At 43.1% G+C, this 21387-nt stretch overlaps 2 protein-coding genes across 3 annotated transcripts; both read right to left on the bottom strand.

Annotated features, from left to right (window-relative positions):
• Window positions 1-1415: 1415 nt before the first annotated feature.
• On the bottom strand, window positions 1416-11755 carry LOC113016445 (zinc finger protein RFP-like). 2 transcript variants are annotated; one of them, XM_026159278.1, is made up of 3 exons: window positions 11662-11755; window positions 11351-11461; window positions 1416-3337 (listed from the first exon to the last, which is right to left on the bottom strand). In XM_026159278.1, the coding sequence occupies exon 3, from the start codon at window positions 3326-3328 to the stop codon at window positions 1547-1549; it is 1782 nt and encodes a 593-aa protein (XP_026015063.1). In that variant the 5' UTR covers window positions 3329-3337; window positions 11351-11461; window positions 11662-11755; the 3' UTR covers window positions 1416-1546. The 2 variants fall into 2 exon arrangements, with proteins under 2 accessions (XP_026015063.1, XP_026015064.1); XM_026159279.1 differs by lacking the exon at window positions 11662-11755 and adding an exon at window positions 3559-3636 and having other exon boundaries at window positions 11351-11388.
• A 2882-nt stretch (window positions 11756-14637) lies between these two features.
• LOC113016365 (E3 ubiquitin-protein ligase TRIM39-like) lies at window positions 14638-17460 on the bottom strand. Its single transcript, XM_026159151.1, has 2 exons — window positions 17451-17460; window positions 14638-16859 (listed from the first exon to the last, which is right to left on the bottom strand). Exon 2 carries the CDS (start codon window positions 16855-16857, stop codon window positions 15928-15930), a length of 930 nt encoding a protein of 309 aa, XP_026014936.1. The 5' UTR covers window positions 16858-16859; window positions 17451-17460; the 3' UTR covers window positions 14638-15927.
• Window positions 17461-21387: the final 3927 nt, after the last annotated feature.

The raw sequence follows: 21387 nt of genomic DNA on the forward strand, positions 1-21387 counted from the left end.
TAAAGATCCATGGGAGCAACTTTATTTCTTTGTTTTTATTTCTTCTGGCTGCAAAATTATTTCCAAACATTTTCATTGTTCTGTGAGCTTTAAAGCAGACTTCAGTCTAAAACAACACCTGAGCCTTGAAAGTGTTAGCTGATATAAAACCAGCATGTAGGCCTCCTTGAATTTGACTGTTTAGTTCTGCAGGGTTTGGAGCTGGAAGAACACGATTCAAACTGTGTAGCACGCCATAAGAAAACATCTCAGCAGCACCTGAATTTAACTGAATAAAAAACTATTTGATCTGAGCACACTCAGAGTTATTATAGATTTGAGAAGCTTTGACACCATGAGGGAGGTGGTTTGCTGGACTCATGAGGATCCTGCCTCATTTTACAAACACCTTACTGAAACAGAGAGCTGCTAAACTCACCACTCCTTATACCAATTATGCTTCACACAACTTCCAACGCAGAATGAAACCAGGTAGACAAGGTGAATATCAGCTGATATCAATGACGCTGTCAGTCCCTAACAATACAGACTAACAAAAGTGAAAAGTCTCAAACCAGAACTGAGGGATCCTCAGGGGATTAATCCTGTGACTTCTACTGTGGGAGAAAATGAAGCTGAGCTCCACAGTGGCCTCGCAAACAGCATCATGGGGATTTTCATTTAAAGAGTGAGAAAAGGGGAGCAAAGAAAATAATTCCAAAATAAAACCAACATGTGCTGCACAGTGAAGCTGAAATAAACTCTCAGAGTGAAACACTGAAGCAGCTCTGATGAGCTGAATAATCACTAATCAAACACACACACACACGAGTTTAAATGGTTCAAATAAAGCACAGCAGCAGAGACAAAGCTGCCCTGGCTCAGAGCGCCCTCTGTTGGATTTTCACTCAAAGTGCTGTATTTACATTTACAGCTGTCTTAATGCAGGCTGAACATCAGAGAGGAAAAATAATGAATCAAAACTTAAGTACCCAAACCAAAACTTTACATGTGCATCATGAACGAGTCACAGGGATGAGAAGGAAAAAGGACGAGTTGAAGGTGTTAGTAGGATGTCATTATCTTCTGATCAATTATCTCAATCTGCTCCAAAAAACCAAAACAAACAAACAAAAAAAGAACTTCTTACAAATGTATTTATGACTTGCATCTCTCTGAAGGTTTTCAATGGCTAATTCTGAAGTGAGCCATTGTAAACCTGAAGTGAAGTGAAGACTGAAGCTCTGGAGCTGATCATCATCAAAGAAACCATCAAACAAGATGATAGAAGTTCTGATATTTATTCATTTCATTGTGAACAAGTGTGTTGTACTTGTTAAAACAATAGAACAGTTTCTCCATCCTGTTTTTGATATTTCACACCAGGTGAATGAAAATAATGTAATTCTAACATTTGTATTCATGTCCATGGACAGTATATGCTTTAATATCTGTGCCTTTAAACATTAAAAGGAAAGAAGAGGTGAGTTTCTATTTATACAGACTGGATTTATCCTCAAATGGATAATTTTCTTAAACTTCGGAACAGTTTAAAAGCAGGAATCAACTAAAGCTCAGCTTGTTCTGCAGCTTCTGACCGAATCTTGTGGTCTTCATCAGGTGCATTTTGCTGGGTTCTGTTTATAGGACTTCTTCTCTGGCTTGGCTTAAACTTTGATTGATCCACATTCCCCATGGAAAACGATTTGACTGACTGATTGACAGGACATATGATCAGAGGTGCAGAGTTATCATTATCATCATCATTGACCCCGGGACAGAAGAATGGGTAGAGTTTCCCGGTGAAGGAGCAGCCAGGAAAGGAGTAGACAAGAACTGCACGATCTATATCATAAAAGGAGACCAGACCCTCCTCATAATCCACAAACACCCCCACCTTCTCAGGATAAGACTGAAGCAGGAGATGGACTTCAGGATCCTCAAGAGCCACACAAATGTTTTCATATACTCCTACAGTCCAGTAACCTTTCTCAGGACTCGATATGATTTCTTGTTTCCTGTTGACTGACTCTGTGACTACTCCTAAAGCCCATTCAGTCTTTTCTTTAACCTGAACTTCAAAATAAAATCTGCCTGAAGAGAAACTCTTCTTTCCTAAAACAACAAGCTCTTCAGAAAATCTCTCTGGGTTGTCTGGATGATCATTCTCCTCTTGACCACAGTGTACTTTTTTTCCATCATCAGACAGGATGAGATAAGGATGTGCTGTATCAGGATCGAGAGTCACATCCACTGCATACTGCTGGACCCTCTTCAGTTCAGCCTCAAACAGCTTCTTCATGTCTTTACTGAATATCTCCTTCAGCTGATCCACAGCTCTCACCACAGTCCCCTCATATGATGGTGGATGGATACTGACCTCTGTCCAGTCCTTGGTGGTTGGAGCAGCTTTCAGGGATGAGAAGCTTTGGAGGAGGTGGAGGTGATCTTTAGAGCGTGAGAGCTGCTCCAACTCAGAGCTTCTCTTCATCAGCTCAGAGATTTCTTGTTCCAGATCTGTGATGAAACCTTCAGCCTGTTTCTCTTTTCTTTCCTGTTTCTCTTCAATCTCCTTTATGAGCTCGTTCAGACGTCTGTCAACAGACTCCTTCAGAGCAGTGAAGACCTGAACACCTTCTGCTTTCTTTCTGTCTGCAGCATCTTTACTCATCTTCACTGACTCTTTGATCTCCTGAATCTTCAGTCGTCTCTTCTGGATCATCTGTTCAATTTCAGCCTCAGTCTCCCCCAGCTCTGCCTTCTTTCCTTCATATTCTTCTCTCAGAGGAACAAACTCATGAGTCTTGTGGTCAAAAACACAGCAGAGCATGCAGACACATGTCTGATCGTTCTTACAGAACAGCTCCAGAGGTTTATCATGCTTCATACACATCCTGCTTTCCAGGTTCTCCTCAGGATCGATCAGCTGATGTCTTTTCAGCCGTGAAGCTGTCAGGTGAGGCTCCAGGTGAGTCTGACAGTAGGAGACCAGACACACCAGACAGGACTTCAGGGCCTTCAGTTTGGTTCCAGTGCAGATGTCACAGGGAACTTCTCCTGGTTTGGCAGCTTGTTGCTCTGACCTGCTGCTGCTGACTTTCTGCTGAGTTTCATGTCTGAACTGAGAAACCATCTCAGAGACAAATGTGTTGATGTGCAGCTCAGGTCTGGTCTGAAAGACCTTTTTACACACAGGGCACTGACACCTCTCACTGATATCCCAGTGTTGACTGATGCAGTTTTTGCAGAAGTTGTGTCCACATGGTGTGGAGACTGGATCAGTGAAGACATTCAGACAGATGGAGCACAGAAACTGATCTTCAGATAGAAGACAGCTGGCAGCAGACATGTCTGCACCCTGAACAAGAAAAAAAAAGAAAATTTGTTCATTTTTAAATTTATTAATTCACATAACACTACACTTATATTTTTCTTTCTTTAAATATAGGATTTACAGGCTCTTGGTTTAGAATTAATTAACTCATACAATCACATAATACTGTATTCTAAAATAATTTTGCACATTTTAGTTTTTCCTGTTATATTTATGATTTAATCTTTCTGTGTTTTCTGAGTTACCTTAGTGGCAGTTGCTCCAAGACCCTTGGTTGATGAGCTAAGAGGTGGAATAGGGGCGGAGCAAGCATATATGGAGACCTGCAAATTGGGTCATACCACAACTCTGGATCAATTTGTTATGTTAGTTTCAATAAGGTTTTGTGTGTTCTACCTCTTTTTGTGTGTGCACTATTTAAGTTTTGTTTAGGTATTGAGTTAGTAGAATTGTTTGTTGTCAGCTTTTGAATAGTGTTCTGTTACTTTGGCCCAAGATTTAGATTTTGCTGTATAATTTAACCCAAGGGCGTAGATTTGGCATGGACGGAAGGGACATGTCCAGCGATTATTGAATTGTCCCCACCAATAATTTGATCTCTTCGAGTAAAGAAAAACAAACCCGACAGAAAGAAGAAAAAAAAAGATCTGTCACCGTCTCATTCACCCAGCGGTGCAGAAAGAGCTAAATTACGTCCTCTACTGGAGTCCTACCTCATGTGACAAATATGGCCAATGTGATTGGCTGTGCCTTTCAGGGAGCTCTGTTTAGTTTTAGCAGCGGCAAGCCTGCGCTGCAAGGAGTAGAGGATGATGGCAGCAAAGAGGAAGATCCTGGATATAAGAAAGAAACCTGTAAGTCACTTAAAGCCAAGTTAACTCATAAAATGTGTCCGTCATAATAACGTTACAGGCTATGCTAGGCTTTGGCCCACATCAGTCTAAAATTTTATGTAACCATGAATAACGTGTTTTGAAAACTAACTGCACAACAGGCAGCACTGTTAGTTATCTCAGTCTCCCAGAGCAGCATTTCTAATTTTGATTGAAACTGTCAGAAAACGGCAGCCTTGAGTAAGCCAGGATATTAGTTTACAGAGGCTGTTAAAATTATATGTCTAACGTTAAAATGTTGGTGACACAATAATTTCATCCTAATGGTACTGACATATTCATAGGGTTAATTTTTGAGACAAAATATCATGAGGTAGTCATGATTGTGCAAATATTCCACCTTGTAGTGCAGTTTGCACAAATTGTTTTAAAAATGCACTCAGCCTACAAACATTACTGATGAGTCAAGATCTGCACAAATTGACAGAAACACTGAAGCAGCTACTCATTTTATTCTTATTGTCATGTATGTCCTATTTGTCAGGTGACAGAAGAACCAACACAAAGCTCAGAGAGCAATGGTGACACAAGATCACAGGTGAAGTTGGATGATGACTTGTTGGTTCATGACTGTATTTGAAGCACATGTGTGACTGCATGTATTTGGAATGCCTCACTGTTATTTATCAGGTGACAGAGGCAGCTCTGCCATGTTGTAGCTCGGACAGAGGTGAAGAGGCGAGGTCACAGGTGACTGACTGATGATTTGGTGCTATAGATTAACTAGTATTTATTATCATCATCCCATCATCCCAGTATCCTCGGCTGAGGCTGAAAGAAGCTTCAGTGCTCTCAGAAGACTAAAAAGATGGCTAAGGTTAACAATGACTCAAATGAGATTAAACAATGCTGCTGTATGTCCACCAGAGACTGGACAGTATAGATGTAAAACCAATATGCCAGCAGTTTATCTCAGTTAACGAGAGGAGAAGGCATGTGTTTGGCTCCTGTGGACATTGAGTTGTTGTGTGGGACATGTAGTCCATGTCTGTTGCTGTAACAGTAGTTCATGTTTAGAATAAAACATCCCAGCTCACTGACTTGATCGGGGCAATAGTGCCTAAAATGTTGCATAATTTTGCCGAGAGATCCTTTACTTTGTGGTCATCTTAGATGGACAAAACCCACCAGGTCAGTCAGTGTTCCCTTAGTGCTAATGTATATAAGAGATGTTGGTGTACTATAACTGAAGTAATGCTGTTAAGTCCTTAAAGTCATATTCTTTTATTATCATGATTGTACTTGGAGTGTTTCAGTTTGCCATCTTAGGGAGAAATCAACACATGTCCTTTGTATGTCCTTTGTTGCTGACATTTATTGATGAAAACAGTACAAAAAACCAACCATTTGTACACATATTTACAAATAATGATAAAAAGTGAGTGAGTACATTTCAACATTTTCAGCAATCACTCACAATCCTGGCACTGCCACGGTATCTGTCGTCTGCATTTACCACATGTGTACCTGTAGCAGTGAAAACATCGCACAGTGGCCTGATTTTTTTTGCATCTGTGTTTGACCTGACACGTGGCCCTTTTTCCAGGGCTCGGTGTGGAGGGTTCTGCCCGAAGCAACTGATCTTTTCTTGCCTTCTTCGCAGCTACATGAGAGTGAGCCAACTCTGTTGCAAGCGCCACCAGGAAGTCCACCCGTCTTTCCTTCGTCCCGGTGCATGCTTGATACAGCACATGTGCATTCAGTGCTGCCATGTCAATCATGTTATAAAACACGGCGACTGGCCAGCGCCGTGTTCCTTTGCGGACAGTGTACTCCCGAACCATCTGGTCCATCACATCCACGCCACACTTTGTTTTGTTGTAAAGGGTGACAGTGTTTGGCTTCCTTTTGGTGGTGTTATCAGTCTGAACCACGCTGTGCATGCTGCTAAGAATATAGACTGTCTTCTTCCGTTTGGCTGCATACGCCGTCAGCGTGGCAGCAGAGGTTGAAAACACCTAAGAAATAAGATAAATTGTTATTTTCATAGCCCTTTTACACACAATGAAACACATAAACATAGAACCACAAAAGACCTGCAACATACCTGAGTGGTGAATTCATTGCGATCTGTCTGTCTAGTGGATTGTCAGCCGGTGATCGGCTGTGATCAGCTGATCACGGGGCCGGGGTTAAAAGAGAGACGCCACCCACCTGTTCGCCGCTCAGACATCAGTATCCTCGTGTCACGAGCTCCGAAACTCTGCGACATCAGTCTCCGCCTGATCCAGCAACTGTGAGTTACAACCCCTTTCGATCCTTTTTCTCTTCCCGGCTCCGCTTGCTCTCTGTCTGTAACGACCGTTCCGAAGCCACGCTTCGTGCTCAGGTCATTACTAGAATAACTGCGTGTCTGCTCCAAACCCACCGCTAGCCTTCGCCGCGCTTGGGTCTAGCCAGCACGCCACACGGGCACGCCGAATTACTGTGTGCGATCCGCCCGGCCGTGACATGGATTGAGGAATTTCCCTGCGAATCTTGTTGACTGTGCCGAGGATGGTGGTTTTCCGTCCAAGAAGTTTTTGCGCAAGTGAAAGCGATGTGAAGAAATTGTCCGTGGTAACATTTCTGCCCTTGTCTAGGAATGGTTCCATCAGCCTCATTACTACATTTTCAGAAAGTCTCTCCCCAGTGGGACGACTGGGGTCCTTGCCAAGATATGGGAAGACATTGCAAATGTACTTGGATTTTAGGTCGCAAGCCACCCAAAACTTGATCCCAAACTTGTCCGGTTTACTTGCAATATACTGCAGGAAACAGCACCGAGTCTTTGATGGGAAAAGCTGTACAGGTACACATGTGGTAAATGCAGACGACAGATACCGTGGCAGTGCCAGGATTGTGAGTGATTGCTGAAAATGTTGAAATGTACTCACTCACTTTTTATCATTATTTGTAAATATGTGTACAAATGGTTGGTTTTTTGTACTGTTTTCATCAATAAATGTCAGCAACAAAGGACATACAAAGGACATGTGTTGATTTCTCCCTAAGATGGCAAACTGAAACACTCCAAGTTGGTGACTTTTGGAGATTTATTTCCCTGGATGATTGAGAATGCATCAAGATGAAACACAAAAGGAAGTTCACAGCTTTTAGCAGCTCCCCCACCCCCTCAATCACTCACCCCCACTCCCCTCCCTCCAGAATTCCTAGGTAACGACCTAATATACATATGAATGACTAGCCAATTTAGCTTCCACTTCCACCATTTGACTGCTCTCGGGTTTTATAGGTAGAAAGGTAGAAGCCTGGGGATGCTAGTGTGAAGCTGGGTGAGGGACCAGACAAAGAGCGATTCATAAGACCCTTATGAAAAGGACACCGAGGGAACAGTTTACCCTGCCCGGGATAGGGTTACCGGGGCCCCGCCCTGGAGCCAGGCCCGGGGAGGGTGCCCGAGGGCGAGCGTCTGGTGGCCGGGCCTTAGTCCATGGGGCCCGGCCGGGCACAGCCCGAAGAGGAGACATGGGCCCATCCTCCCGCAGGCCCACCACCCGCAGGAGGCGCCATAGGGGTCGGGTGCATTGTGTGCCGGGTGGCGGCCAGGAGCGGAGGCCCTGGTGGACTGACCCCCAGCTGCCAAGACTGGCAATAGGGACATGGAATATCACCTCTCTGGTGGGGAAGGAGCCTGAGTTAGTGCGTGAGGTTGAGAGGTACCGGCTAGATATAGTCGGGCTCACCTCTACACATGGCTTGGGCTCTGGAACCAGTCTCCTGGAGAGGGGCTGGACTCTGTCTCAGTCTGGAGTTGCCCCTGGTGGGAGGCGGCGGGCTGGGGTGGGTATCCTAATATCCCCTCGGCTTGCTGCCGGTACGTTGGGGTTTTTCCCGGTGGACGACAGGGTTTGTTCCCTGCGCCTTAGGGTCGGGGAACGGGTCCTGACTGTCATCTGCGCTATGCGCCGAGTGGCAGTTCAGAGTACCCAGCCTTCTTAGAGTCCCTGGGGGGGGGGGGGGGGGGGGGGTGCTGGAGGGTGCTCCACCTGGAGACTCTGTTGTCCTGCTGGGAGACTTCAATGCTCACGTAGGTAACAACAGCGAGACCTGGAGGGGCGTGATTGGGAGGAACGGCCTCCCTGATCTGAACCCGAGCGGTGCTCTGTTATTGGACTTCTGTGCTAATCACAGTTTGGCCATAACGAACACCCTGTTCGAACATAAGAGTGTCCATAAGTGCACGTGGCACCAGGACGCTCTAGGCCGTAGGTCGATGATCGATTTTGTAATCGTATCAGCAGACCTGCGACCATATGTTCTGGACACTCGGGTAAAGAGAGGAGCTGAGCTGTCAACTGATCACCACCTGGTGGTGAGTTGGATCAGGTGGCGGGGGAGGACGCTGGACAGACCTGGTGCACCTAAACGTGTAGTGAGGGTGTGCTGGGAACGTCTAGCAGAGGCCCCAGTCCGCGAGATCTTCAACGCACACCTCCGGCAGAGCTTCAACAGCATTCCGAGGGAGACTGGGGACATTGAGTCCGAATGGACCATGTTCAGCGTCTCCATTGCCGAAGCTGCTGCATTGAGCTGCGGCCACAAGGTGGTTGGTGGCTGCCGTGGTGGTAATCCCCGAACCAAATGGTGGACACCAGAGGTGAAGGGAGCCACCAGGCTGAAGAAGGAGTCCTATCGGGCTTGGTTAGCCTGTGGGACTCCGGAGGCAGCCGACAGGTATCGACAGGCCAAGCGGAATGCGGCTCGGGCAGTGGCTGAAGCAAAAACTCGGGTGTGGGAGGAGTTCGGAGAGGCATGGAAAAAGACTTTCGGACTGCCTCGAAGAGATTCTGGCAAACTGTCAGATGTCTCAGGAGGGGAAAGCGGTGCTCTACCTGCACTGTGTATAGTGCTGGCGGAGCGCTGCTGACGTTGACTGAGAAAATTGTCAGGCGGTGGAAGGAATACTTCGAGGACCTCCTTAATCCCACTGACACGTCTTCCGAGGAGGAAGCCGAGTCTGGGGATGAGGGGAATGACGCGCCAATTTCCGGGGGCGAGGTCACTGAGGCAGTTAAACAACTCCTTGGTGGCAGAGCCCCTGGTGTTGATGAGGTCCGCCCCGAGTTCCTGAAGGCTCTGGACGTTGTAGGGCTGTCCTGGTTGACACGCCTCTGCAATGTTGCGTGGAGATCAGGGGCAGTACCTGTGGACTGGCAGACCGGGGTGGTGGTCCCCATCTTTAAGAAAGGGGACCGGAGGGTGTGTTCCAACTACAGGGGGATCACACTCCTCAGCCTCCCTGGGAAAGTCTATGCCAGGGTGCTGGAAAGGAGAGTTCGTCCGCTAGTCGAACCTCGGATACAGGAGGAACAATGCGGTTTTCGTCCTGGTCGCGGAACACTGGACCAGCTCTTTATCCTCTCCAGGATACTTGAGGGTGCATGGGAGTTTGCCCAACCAGTCTACATGTGTTTTGTGGACTTGGAGAAGGCATTCGACCATGTCCCTCGGGGTGTCCTGTGGGAGGTGTTGCGGGAATATGGGGTGTCTGGCCCATTGCTACGGGCCATTCGATCCCTATACAACCGTTGCAAGAGCTTGGTTCGCATTGCCGGCAATAAGTCGGACTCGTTCCTGGTGGGTGATGGGCTCCGCCAGGGCTGCCCTTTGTCTCCGGTTCTGTTCATAATTTTTATGGACAGGATTTCTAGGCGCAGCCAAGTGGCGGAGGGCTTTCGCTTTGGTGGCCTCAGAATCTCATCTCTGATTTTTGCAGATGATGTGGTTCTGTTGGCTTCATCGGGTGAGGGCCTCCAGCTCGCACTGGAACGGTTCGCAGCCGAGTGTGAAGCAGCGGGAATGAGGATCAGCACCTCCAAATCTGAGGCCATGGTTCTCAGCCGGAAAAGGGTGGAGTGCCCACTCCGGGTCGGGGATGAGTTCCTGCCCCAAGTGGAGGAGTTCAAGTATCTTGTTCGCGAGTGATGGGAGAAGGGAGCCGGAGATCGACAGACGGATTGGGGCTGCAGCTTCCTCCGAAGGGTGGCTGGCCTCTCCCTTAGAGATAGGGTGAGAAGTTTGGCCATCCGGGAGGGGCTCAGAGTAGAGCAGCTGCTGCTCCACATCGAAAGGAGCCAGCTGAGGTGGTTCGGGCATCTGACAAGGATGCCCCCTGGGCGCCTCCTGGGTGAGGTGTTCCAGGCATGTCCCACCGGGAGGAGGCCCCGGGGCAGACCCAGGACACGCTGGAGAGATTATATCTCTCGGCTGGCCTGGGAACGGTGGCTGGGGAGAGGGAGGTCTGGGCCTCTTTGCTTAGGCTGCTGCCCCCGCGACCCGGCCCCGGACAAAGCGGATGAAGATGGATGGATGGATGGATGGATGGATGTATTTGAAGCTATTTTTATTTTTGTATGATACCTGATTTATATGGAATATGGCTGAAGTAAACATAAGTCTAAAATACTTAGTCAGTCATTTGTTTAATAGTAATTTAACTAATTTAACAAAACTATGAATTTTAAGTTTAAATGGTTGAAAAGCATGTAGAATAGCATATGCAGGGAAGTATATTTCTCCTTTTTTATCAAGAAGCAAAGACAAAAAGGAAAAAAAAATAGAAACAGGGCAGGGTTCGGTGGTTGAATCATCCGTCCCCACCAATGCCAAAACCAAATCTACGCCCTCAATTTAACCACATTTGTTTCGGGGTTAAATAAAAAGCCTTTTTTGGGGGGACTTTAAGGTTAGGGTCAGGTTAGTGTTTGGGGACTATAATCTGATCATCGTTAGGGTTTGGCATGTGGTGTGATGCTGTTTCCACATCTCAAAAATATGACATTACAAATTTAAGCCCAGATCAAATAAAGGATCATTTTAAACTGTGAGTCATGCAGAGCTACTGTACACACTGTACTTCCTCTCACTTCTTCACAATAAAATGAATCCGCTGCTTTGCTTTTATTGCAAAACAGCTAAAGCAAATAGAAACAATGAGTACAGGAAGTGATGAGTAAGCAGTAATAAAGCAGGCAGACTGAAGTCCAAATGCAATTCACTTCCAAAGTCCAAAGAAGTGACAGAGCTAAATGTTTGCACAGTCGATCCGTAGATGAATGATCACGTTTCTATTGGAACCAGTGTGACTGTGACGAGTCAGCATGAAATGAATAGAGTGTTGAATGTGATCAGCTATACTCACTGCTGTTTGTAGAGACTCTGCTGTGTTGTTGAGGAAAATCTGATAGACTCAGTTGAATCTCTGCCTCTCCCTGCAGGTGTGTCAGGCACAAAGTGGGGAGCTTATCAGACCCTGAAATTAGAGATTTTAACTCTAAACTTTTTTTCTCTGTCCAACAAATGTAGTCTGATCAGTCCTGCTGTTAAATAAACTCTTATTTCATCATTTAGAAAAAATGTGAAACACACCAGCTGCAGCAGTGTTACAGTTATTGTTCCTGACACAGAGAGAGTTTAAGTTTTAAACAGCGTGATCATGATATCTGTACTCACCAGTGCTGGACAGAAGCTCTGCTGTGCTGCTCAGAAAGGCTGGATGAGCTCAGTTTAAGGTTCCTTTGAGGAGAAACAGATTTGCTGAGCAGCAGCTCTCGCTTTAAGTTTCAGGTCTCGCCTCTGACACTGAAGCCCTCGTCTTTCAGGTGTTGCTCCACCTCTGACAGGTGGTGGGTAAGGTAACACTTTATAATACGCTCAATGACAAAGGGTTTAATTTCCCTAGAATCAAGTGGAATTTCCATGTATTTTACTTGAAACTACAATGTACTTGTTTGTACCTAGAAAAACTTAATGGTTTATACACTGAAAATAGGGGCTAATAATTACTTATACTGCATAATGCTGACTCTCTGTGTTCTGTCCATTAGAAGGAGTGAATAAGCAATTTTAAGTGAGTGAGTATAGGGGTGGGATTTAATAAGTTTTCTTCGTCCCACTCCTTTTTCAGGCAATTTTTGTTTTTTGTTTTGTGCATTTTATGTTCAATATAGGTATTTGTTGTGCCTGGAAATGAACAAATAAATGAATGAAAAAATGAATGAAGTAGTACGTAACTTCTGAGTATTTTACAGGAAAGCAAACAGAAATGATACTATTAGTCATTTTATGTAGGGACTGAGTAATTTTTAAGTAGTGTTTAAATAATTTATTAATTAATTGCAGGTTTCAGTGGAAACAACAACAACAACAAACAGAAATTCTCCCTCTTATGTTGTAAATACACTGTAATTGTACAGGAACAGGTTATATTGTGTAATGTGTTTTTATTTTTGTGTTATGGGCTGTATTGGTGTACATCAGGAATGTTACACTAATCAGTTTCCTCTACATCTCTAAAAAATGTGATTTGAACTGTGTCCCTTTTTCCAACTTAGAAAAACAAACAAACACTAGAAAATATTACTTTTCAATTCAGTTTCAAATGTACAGTGCCAAATCACAACAAACGTTGCCTCAACATGTTTTATATCACAATATAAAGACCCTACAATAAGTCAAAGAAAACAGAGAAAACCCCAACAATCATATGACCCCAATGTGAGCAAGTGTTTTGGTGACAGGAGGAAGGAAAAACTCCCTTTTAACAGGAAGAAACCTCCAGCAGAACCAGGCTCAGGGAGGCGCGGTCATGTGCCGTGACCAGTTGGGGGTGAGGGGAGGAAGACTGGGACAAAGACATGCTGAGGAAGAGAGCCAGAGATTTATAATAACTAATAATTAAATGCAGAGGTGTATAAACACATACTGAGTGAAAAAGGTGACTGAAGAAGAAACATTTCACACATCATGGGAATCCCCCAGCAGCATAGACCTATTACAGCGTAATTAAGGGAGGATTCAGGGTCACCTGATCCAGCCCTAACTATATGCTTTATCAAAAAGGAAGGTTTTGAGCCTAATCTTAAAAGTAGAGATGGTGTCTGTCTCCTGATTTCAAACTGGAAGCTGGTTCCAAAGAAGAAATCAGACTTTTGAGTTTTCCAGATAGAGTGGTCAAGGCTGGGTGTCAGGCTTTCAAATAAATGTAAACTCTGTCTGGGTCTCGTGGTTGATTAATATCTTAGAGTGGAAGATTGCTGCCACACCCCCTCCTCGGCCTGCACTTCGAGGATTCTGAGAATTAGTATGACTCAGGGGTATTGATTCATTTAAGCTAACATAATTATCCTGCTGTACCCAGGTTTCTGTCAGGCAGAGTAAATCACTTTGTTAATTACTTATTAATTCATGTACTAACAGACACTTAGAAGAGGGAGACCTAATGTTTGATAATCCCATTTCACTGTTTTAGAGAGCTGCTGCACCCAGAGTGGGACGGATACTGTCTCTCCTCACAAGACCACGTTTCCTCCAGAAAGTTTGCCAATTATCTATAAAGCCCACATTGTTTTCTGGACACCACTCAGACAGCCAGCAATACAAGGAGACCATGCGGCCAAGCATGTCACTCTGGGAAGGGGACCAGGAAAACCAACCAAGTCCAACATTGTTTTGGCAAAATTACACAGGATTCAATATTAATTTTTAGTGATTGTTGTAACCAGGTGTCATTACTGCTGATGTGAATTTTAATTTTATGGAAGTTATGTTTACCCTTAGCCAGTAGTGTTAGGTTGCCCTCAGTGTAGCCTATTTTGGCTGTTTGTGGGTGTGTAGCAGTGTAGAGCAATAGACGGGATGGTGGTGTTCCGGTGGTTTCTGTTTAGACCATGCTTCCTCCTCACTGTCACCCTGCTGTGGGAGATCTAATGGTTGCTATGCTACCTTCAACTGCACAGACTACAGGAGCCTGGCGAGCTACAGGTATTTCAAGGCTGTGAAGCCAGGACTCCAAATCAGTGATCCTGGCCTGCAGCGCTGCAAACAGGTTATATTTATCACAAGTATTGTTATTACTAAAGGAAGTCAAGGAGTAGCAAAGCATCTGACACACTGAGCAGGAAAGTACAAGAGGGACAGGTGAAGAAGCCATACTGCTAGTGAATCCTATAGACAAAATGAATGAATGTTGTGAATATAATTAGCAGATGAATCAAAGGAGACTGTGCTACAGAAAAAGCCTTGAAGATTACACTATGAAATAAAACGTTATCTATGTTTGTTTGTTTGTTTTAATTGGCTACACAGATGAGCTACACAAAAACACCACTGTGCTCTGTAACAAAAACATGAAATGGTAGTGTACTGTGCAGAGAGCTCTCGGTTTGGGGCATTATAATGGTGGAGCCAAATCAAACTTGACCATGAGAAAAGTGAGGAAGACGAGGAAGATTCTCTGGTTCTTCTCTCTGATGTATCTATCAGATAGATACATCTACTACAAACTGTCTCTTGTAAGTGTATGATAATTTTGACTGTCAAAGACTTTTAATCTAACCAAAGACCATGAATTTCTTCTTTTAATTTTTCTTTTTCCCCCACAAAACACCAATATAATTGTTAGTATTAAACAAGAGAAACTGAATTAGATCACGTGGAAATATTTTATTAATTAAGTTTTACACAATAAGAGATTAACAGAGTTATTGGTTTGGTTTTCATCTTTCGGGGTGTCAGAACATCGATGACAGCATTTAAAATGAGCTGAAACAGCTTTGAGACAAACTCAGCATCGACTCTCAGACAGTACTGCGTTTCACCACTTATTATACACACAGTATTTACTGAGGTGCTGTTTCATTCAGTGTATTTAACAGTCAGGGCCTCAGTGAGAAATGAGAGCGCTAACAGCAACAGCAGAAAAGAACTACAGCAACTATTTCATTATTCTCCACTGAAACAAAACTAATGTCTGAAAACAGAGAGCAGGTCGGGCTTCCCTCTGCATTTTAAACTTTATTATGCTTTTAATTTAGAGGGCATCATCTTATTCAGAGTGAAACACAGCAACAGCTCTGATGACCTGAATAATCATTAATCAAATACACGCATGAGTTTAATGGTTTAAATAATGCACAGCAGCAGTGACAGTGCTGCCCTGGCTCAGAGCGCCCTCTGCTGGATTTTTACTCCAACTGCTGCATTAACATTTACATTTAGGCTGAACACCAGAGAGAAAGAGTAATGATTTAAGACTTAGCTAGGTACCAATACCACAACTTTACATTAGCATCATGAACGAAGGACAGGGTTGAGAAGGAAAAAGGACGAGTGGGCCGTGGGTGTCATTGTGTGCTGATCAAGTATCGCAGTCTTGAAACTAAACATAAAAATGATGGTACAAATGCATTTATGACGTGTATGATAGTTAAAATAATATTACTGATTCAAAACAGCAGCTCATAGTCCTGTTACTTCAGAGGTAAGATGACTAAAGTTCAGCAGCTGATGATCATCAAAGGAGACGATAAAAGTTCAGATTTATATTTATGTGATTATGAACAAGTGTGTTGTAGTAGAACAGAGGAACAGTGTCTCCATCCTGACTTTGATATGGATATAACACCAGGTCAATTAAAATAATACAATGTTAACATTTGTACTCATACGTGTGCCTTTAAACATTGAAAAAAGAAAAAGAAAAGGAGAGTTTCTATTTACTCACACTGGATTTCCCCAAATGGATCATTTTCTTCAACTTGTAAACAGATTAAAAAATAAATAGAAATCAACTAACGTTGAACTTCTGCAGCTTCTGAGTGAATCTCATAATCTTCAGAAGGTGCAGTTTGCCAAGTTCTGTTTATAGGACTTCTTCTTTGTGTTAGTTAAAATAATGAGCTTAACCTATAATTGATCCAATTTCCTCATGTAAAAAGATCAGACTGGCTGATTGACAGGACAGATGATCAGAGGTGCAGAGTTTTTACCATTATCATTGACACCAGGACAGAAGAATGGGTAGAGTTTCTCAGTGAAGGAGCAGCCAGTAAAGGAGTAGATAAGAGCTGCATCATCTACATCATGAAAGGAGACCAGACCCTCTGCATAATCTACAAACACTCCCACCTTCTCAGGACGGTGAAGAGGAAGATGGACTGGAAGGTTGTCAAGAGCTATAAAACTATTTTTACCTAAAATTACTGTCCAGTAACCATTCGCAGGACTCGGATTGGGGTCTTCCTTCCTGTTGATTGACTCTCTGACCACCCCTAAAAACCATTTGGTCTTTTCTTTAACCTGAATTTCAAAGTATAATCTGCCTGAAGAGAGACTCTGCTTTGCTAAAACACAAACACCTTTAAAAAATGTCTCTGGGTTGTCTGGATGTTGCTTCCTTCTATCACCACAGTGTACTTGTTTTCCATCATCAGACAGGATGAGTTTCGGATGTGCTGTATCAGGATCAAGAGTCATATCCACTGCATACTGCTGGATCCTCTTCAGCTCAGCCTCAAACAGCTCATATGATAGTGGATGGATACTGACCTCTGTCCAGTCATTGCTGGTTGGAGCAACTTGTAGGCATGAGAAGCTTTCAATGAGGTGGCGGTGATCTTTAGAGAGTGAGAGCTGCTCCACCTCAGAGCTTCTCTTCATCAGCTCAGAGATTTCCCCCAGCTCATGTCTGATCTCAAACACCGTTTTACACACAGGACACTGACACCTCTCACTGATATCCCAGTGTTGACTGATGCAGTTTTTGCAGAAGTTGTGTCCACATGGTGTGGAGACTGGATCAGTGAAGAGATCCAGACAGATGGAGCACAGAAACCGATCTTCAGATTGAAGACAGCAGGCAGCAGACATGTCTGAAAGAAAGAAAATGAAATTATTTTATGCACAATTCAGTTTTACTCATATTTAAAGTGGACTTGTTCTGCTTTTACTTCCTTCTGTCTCATGTCTCCTCTTCCGGTGGTGGATGGTCATGTTAAACACGACCAACACTCAGTTTCACGGGGTTTTTTTATTCTTAGATCCATATGAGGACAATACCAGCCATCTGTGTTAGACAGGATCATTAGTTTGAAACAAGAAATCAAATGGGTGATGTTGAATGTTGTCAGCGTGAGTGCCCCACAGGTTCGATGTCAGTTAGAGACATTCTGGAGTAACTTGGATAAAGTGGCAGAGAGTGTCCTCAGTGGGGAGGAGAGTGGTGTTTAGAGCAGACTTTAATTGACATGTAGGTGAAGGAGGCAGAGGTTATCAGGTGTTGGGCAGGTATGGTGTTAATGAGAGAAACGAGGAAGGACAGATGGTGAAGCATTTTGCCAAAAGGATGGAAATGGCTGTGGTGACCATGTACAAGAAGAAGCTTGGAGACGATGGCTCTAACAAAAAGAGTCAGAATGACATGAACAGAGCATTGAATCATGAACGTGATCAGCTGCACTCACTGCTGTTTGTTGTGTTGTTGAGGAAAACCTGATAGACTCAGTTGAATCTCCGCCTCTCCCTGCAGGTGTGTCAGGCACAAAGCAGTGAGCTCTTCAGACCCTGACATTAGAGATGAAAGGTTTTAAATGTAAACTTCTTTTTCTCTGTACAACAAATGTAATCTGTTCAGTGCTGCTATTAAATCAGCTCCTATGTCATCATTTAGAAAAAATGTGAAACACACCAGCTGCAGCAGTGTTACAGTTATTTTTCCTGACACAGAGAGAGTTTAAATTTAAAACAGTGTGATCGTGATCATCTGTACTCACCAGTGTTGGACAGAAGCTCTGCTGTGCTGCTCAGAAAGGCTGGATGAGCTCAGTTTAAGGTTCCTTTGAGGAGAAACAGATTTTCCGCAGTGAAACTACTGTGAAACAAAAATTTACTTTCACTTACTGTCTTTATATTTGTTTGTTTTTACTCCTAGTCCGTAATCCTGTGTTGATGCAGAAGTATTCTAAGTCATAAAGAGATGAGACTGAACATCTGGATTTTAAAACAGTGTGATCGTCTGTACTCACCAGTGTTGGACAGAATCTCTACTGTGCTGTTGAGAACGGCTGGATGAGCTCAGTTTGATTCTTGTTTAAAAGAAACAGATTTTAAAGTTCTTTCAGTTTCACTTTTCGAATTCTGATCCTGAAGTTCTGGTTTTTCAGGTTTTGTTCTGCCTCTGTCAGCAGGTGAGAGCTGGTGGCTAAGCAGAGACTTTTAATGTGATTATCAGCCAGAAACATTCAGATGTTTTCTTACGCATGTGAGTTTTTGCCTCTCACACAGATCTGACTTCATGTGTTCCTTTGATATTTCAGTCATGTTGAGCAGCTTTGTTTGGGTTGTTTTTCAAACGTGAAGGGAAATTTTTTACTGTCACATTTTCTGTTTGTTTTGACTTCTCAAATGTTGTTCAGCTCTAAAGCTGCACCATCATGTCAAGAAACCAAACAGATTCTCTCATGATTTGTGCAACTAATCATTTCCTCAAATCTTTACACGAGATGTCGGAGAGCAAAAAGACCTTAGAAACACTAAACCTGGATTTTTTTTATAGCAAAATTTGTCTCAACAGTGTTACAAATAAGTATGAGTGTAAACTAAGACAAATGACTGCAGTGATGTGTGTTTAACTTTAGAGGATTCTCAAACATGCTTAAATCCACACATAAATGCAAAGCAATTTGAGCACATGCAAAACTTCTTTTACAAATGTATACATCCAAACCCAAATAAACACTGATCAGTTACACACAATTTATTAAGTTCATCTTCACAAATCTGATCATTTTCTCTTTCATTAAACTTTCTCTGCGTACAAATGTATAAAACTACACATAACATCCTTTCTGCTCACTTAAAGCCATAATTTTTCAAATGTTTGTGTCACTATTTCCTCAAATGTAAGAAGACCAAACGCACACAGACGCATCCTCACAGAGAAGCAGCACTACCTGCATAGCATAAGTTGACCATATGTTACTGCTAGATGTATTAAATTATAAATTTCTGTTCTGTGCAATAGCAGGATTCAATGATGGAGATATTTCAGCCTTTATTTAAAAAGTCAGAGCCTTTAAAAACTGCTAAAGAGGTTTGATGAAGTCGTGTCCCTGTGGTAGCGCAGAAGCACCTCAGATATTAGAGGTGCAACGGATCACGGTTGATCCGAAATCCGAACCGATCCCACTCCACGGTTCGGCACGCACGTGATCCGAAGATTCAAAAAAGAAAAAAAAGTATGTGTATGGTGCGCGTGGTCAGTCTGTCAAGCGGTATGGTCAGTGCTAGCGGTCCAGGTGGAGGAGCAGAGGAGTTTTTAGCATTTAAGCAGCCCTTTGCTGCCCAGTCCGACCGGGCTAAAGCTATTACTAAAGCTATTGGGGTGTTTAGCTGCAGACGGGAGGTCATATTCCGTTGTGCAAAACAAGGTGTTTAAACTGTGATGAACGTGCTTGAGCCACGCTATGATATCGCGTTGCAAGTCCACTTGCAAACCTGTGTTAAGTAATAAAATCAGTTTAATTATCATGTTAAACCTTTTTAACTCCTGGCTCCACCCAGAGCCTGCATCCTCGGAACTGCCTAGAAACAAAACCTGTGTGTTAACATGAACTTTACCTTTGAAACTCAGTTTTCCCCACTTATGATCCAATCTGTGCCATAAGAAACAAAACTTAAGACAGAGCAGTTATCAGTCATGTTCTTCATACAAAATTTCACATTTTAATTTCATGTTGCTCCTCTGAATGTAATGGTACTTCTTTTAATTTTGACTTTATCAGAGCTAACCAAAATATGTTTTCTCTCTTTACTTTGCTCCCGTTTTCCTCCAGTACCAGCTAGTATCACATACCCTTACCGATTGTGCTCTTTTAATAATTTACTGTTTTAAAGGAAGAAAACCTCAGTCTCTTGGACCAGTGTTTGTTATTCCATAACTGTTTTTGTTTTTGTTTTAATGTAAGAAGTCTACCATTCCCCTATGTAACTCGTAAATTTTGCTTTGTTCTGACTATTTTCCTCTATAAAATTTAATTGTCTTCTACAGTGGCCTGCTTTGGTTAATGGTAACATGAGTAATATCAAAAATTTCCTCCCCTTTAGCATTTGACATTCTCCCAACAATATAATGTGATACCATAATCTAAACCCAGTCAACAAAACAGAATTTTCTTCAAGCAAACATCAACAACCCAAAAGTAGCAGCTCCAGAATTAAGTCTTCCGCTCCTCCTGCTCATGGCAAAAGCAAAGCAAAGCAAAACAAAGCAAAACACCCCCTTCTCTTGCCAGTGTGGTGAATTGTTTGTCAGCATTTATTCATCCTACCCTTGGTCCAGTCTATATCTCAGTGTCCAGTCAGTCCAACCTTTAGTCCACATCGTCAGTCCATCACAGTCACACACATTCGCTCACACGCATTCACACCAGATATTGCTAATAGTGGAGATAATCCCATTCTCCGCCCTCAGCAACATGAGCTCATTCATTTGTTTTATTTTGTTTTGTTTTTTAGGAAAAGAGTTCTTTATGCTCTTGGACTGGATTGACTCACTACAATCCTTTTAGACAGGGACTTACAACCTGATCAGGTCCCCACAGGTAGCCTTTTCCTCAGCCCATTGTAATCTGGAAAAGCTCACCTTATGTTTGTTCTCCTGAAAAGTTTTTACAGCGCTGTTAATTCACTCCTGCAGGCCTGCTTAGCACAAAAATGAGAAAAAGAGAGCTGATTAGTAGCTCATCAAAGCACAAAACATAATCACCTGACAGATTTTCTCTTAAGTGCACTGTTACAAGGGCCCAGTTCTACCCACGTCCAGGATCAATAAAACTACCTCTATTAAAATAAGAAAACAACCCAAACCTAACTGTCAGAATCAACCCATCACTAAAACAACAACCCCAAAAATCGTAATCACAGAAAAGTTTTGCCTCAGGTTCTTCAGCGACTGACAGTCTGAGGTCAACTGACATAATTTCACCTGCTAAATACACAGAAAATCTTGTTAAAAGCCACACAGTTTTGCACACCATTGATATTCTCATTAAGCCCTCTCTAAAGACGTTATAACAATCTATCATCACTAAATTCTAAATTTATTTTCCAAATCTGGACTCCTGCACTTAGACTACTGCACTGACCATTTTATTTAATTATCCTGTATGTTACCAAGCCTTTGTTCTCACCCAGTCACAGTGTCTCTTTCAGTGCAAGCTTCACTCATACAGTCAGACAGGAAACCCAAGTTGTTCTTTTCTTTTCCTGTCCCCAGTCATTCAACGAATTTGCATACTGAGTCATATCTCAAGAAGTTGCCGTGACAAGAGAAATGCATATTTAAACATTACCACATTATTGAATTATTTTTATTTTCTTTCAGTAATCACTTGTTTTGAT

The sequence above is a fragment of the Astatotilapia calliptera genome, chromosome 23, assembly GCF_900246225.1.
Source record: "Astatotilapia calliptera chromosome 23, fAstCal1.2, whole genome shotgun sequence".
Classification (NCBI taxonomy): Eukaryota; Metazoa; Chordata; class Actinopteri; order Cichliformes; family Cichlidae; genus Astatotilapia; species Astatotilapia calliptera.

What these genes read in the sequence shown, in the direction of transcription:
- LOC113016445 (XM_026159278.1), bottom strand. Translation starts at nt 3,328, where the DNA reads ATGTCTGCTGCCAGCTGTCTTCTATCTGAAGATCAGTTTCTGTGCTCC.
- LOC113016365 (XM_026159151.1), bottom strand. Translation starts at nt 16,857, where the DNA reads ATGTCTGCTGCCTGCTGTCTTCAATCTGAAGATCGGTTTCTGTGCTCC.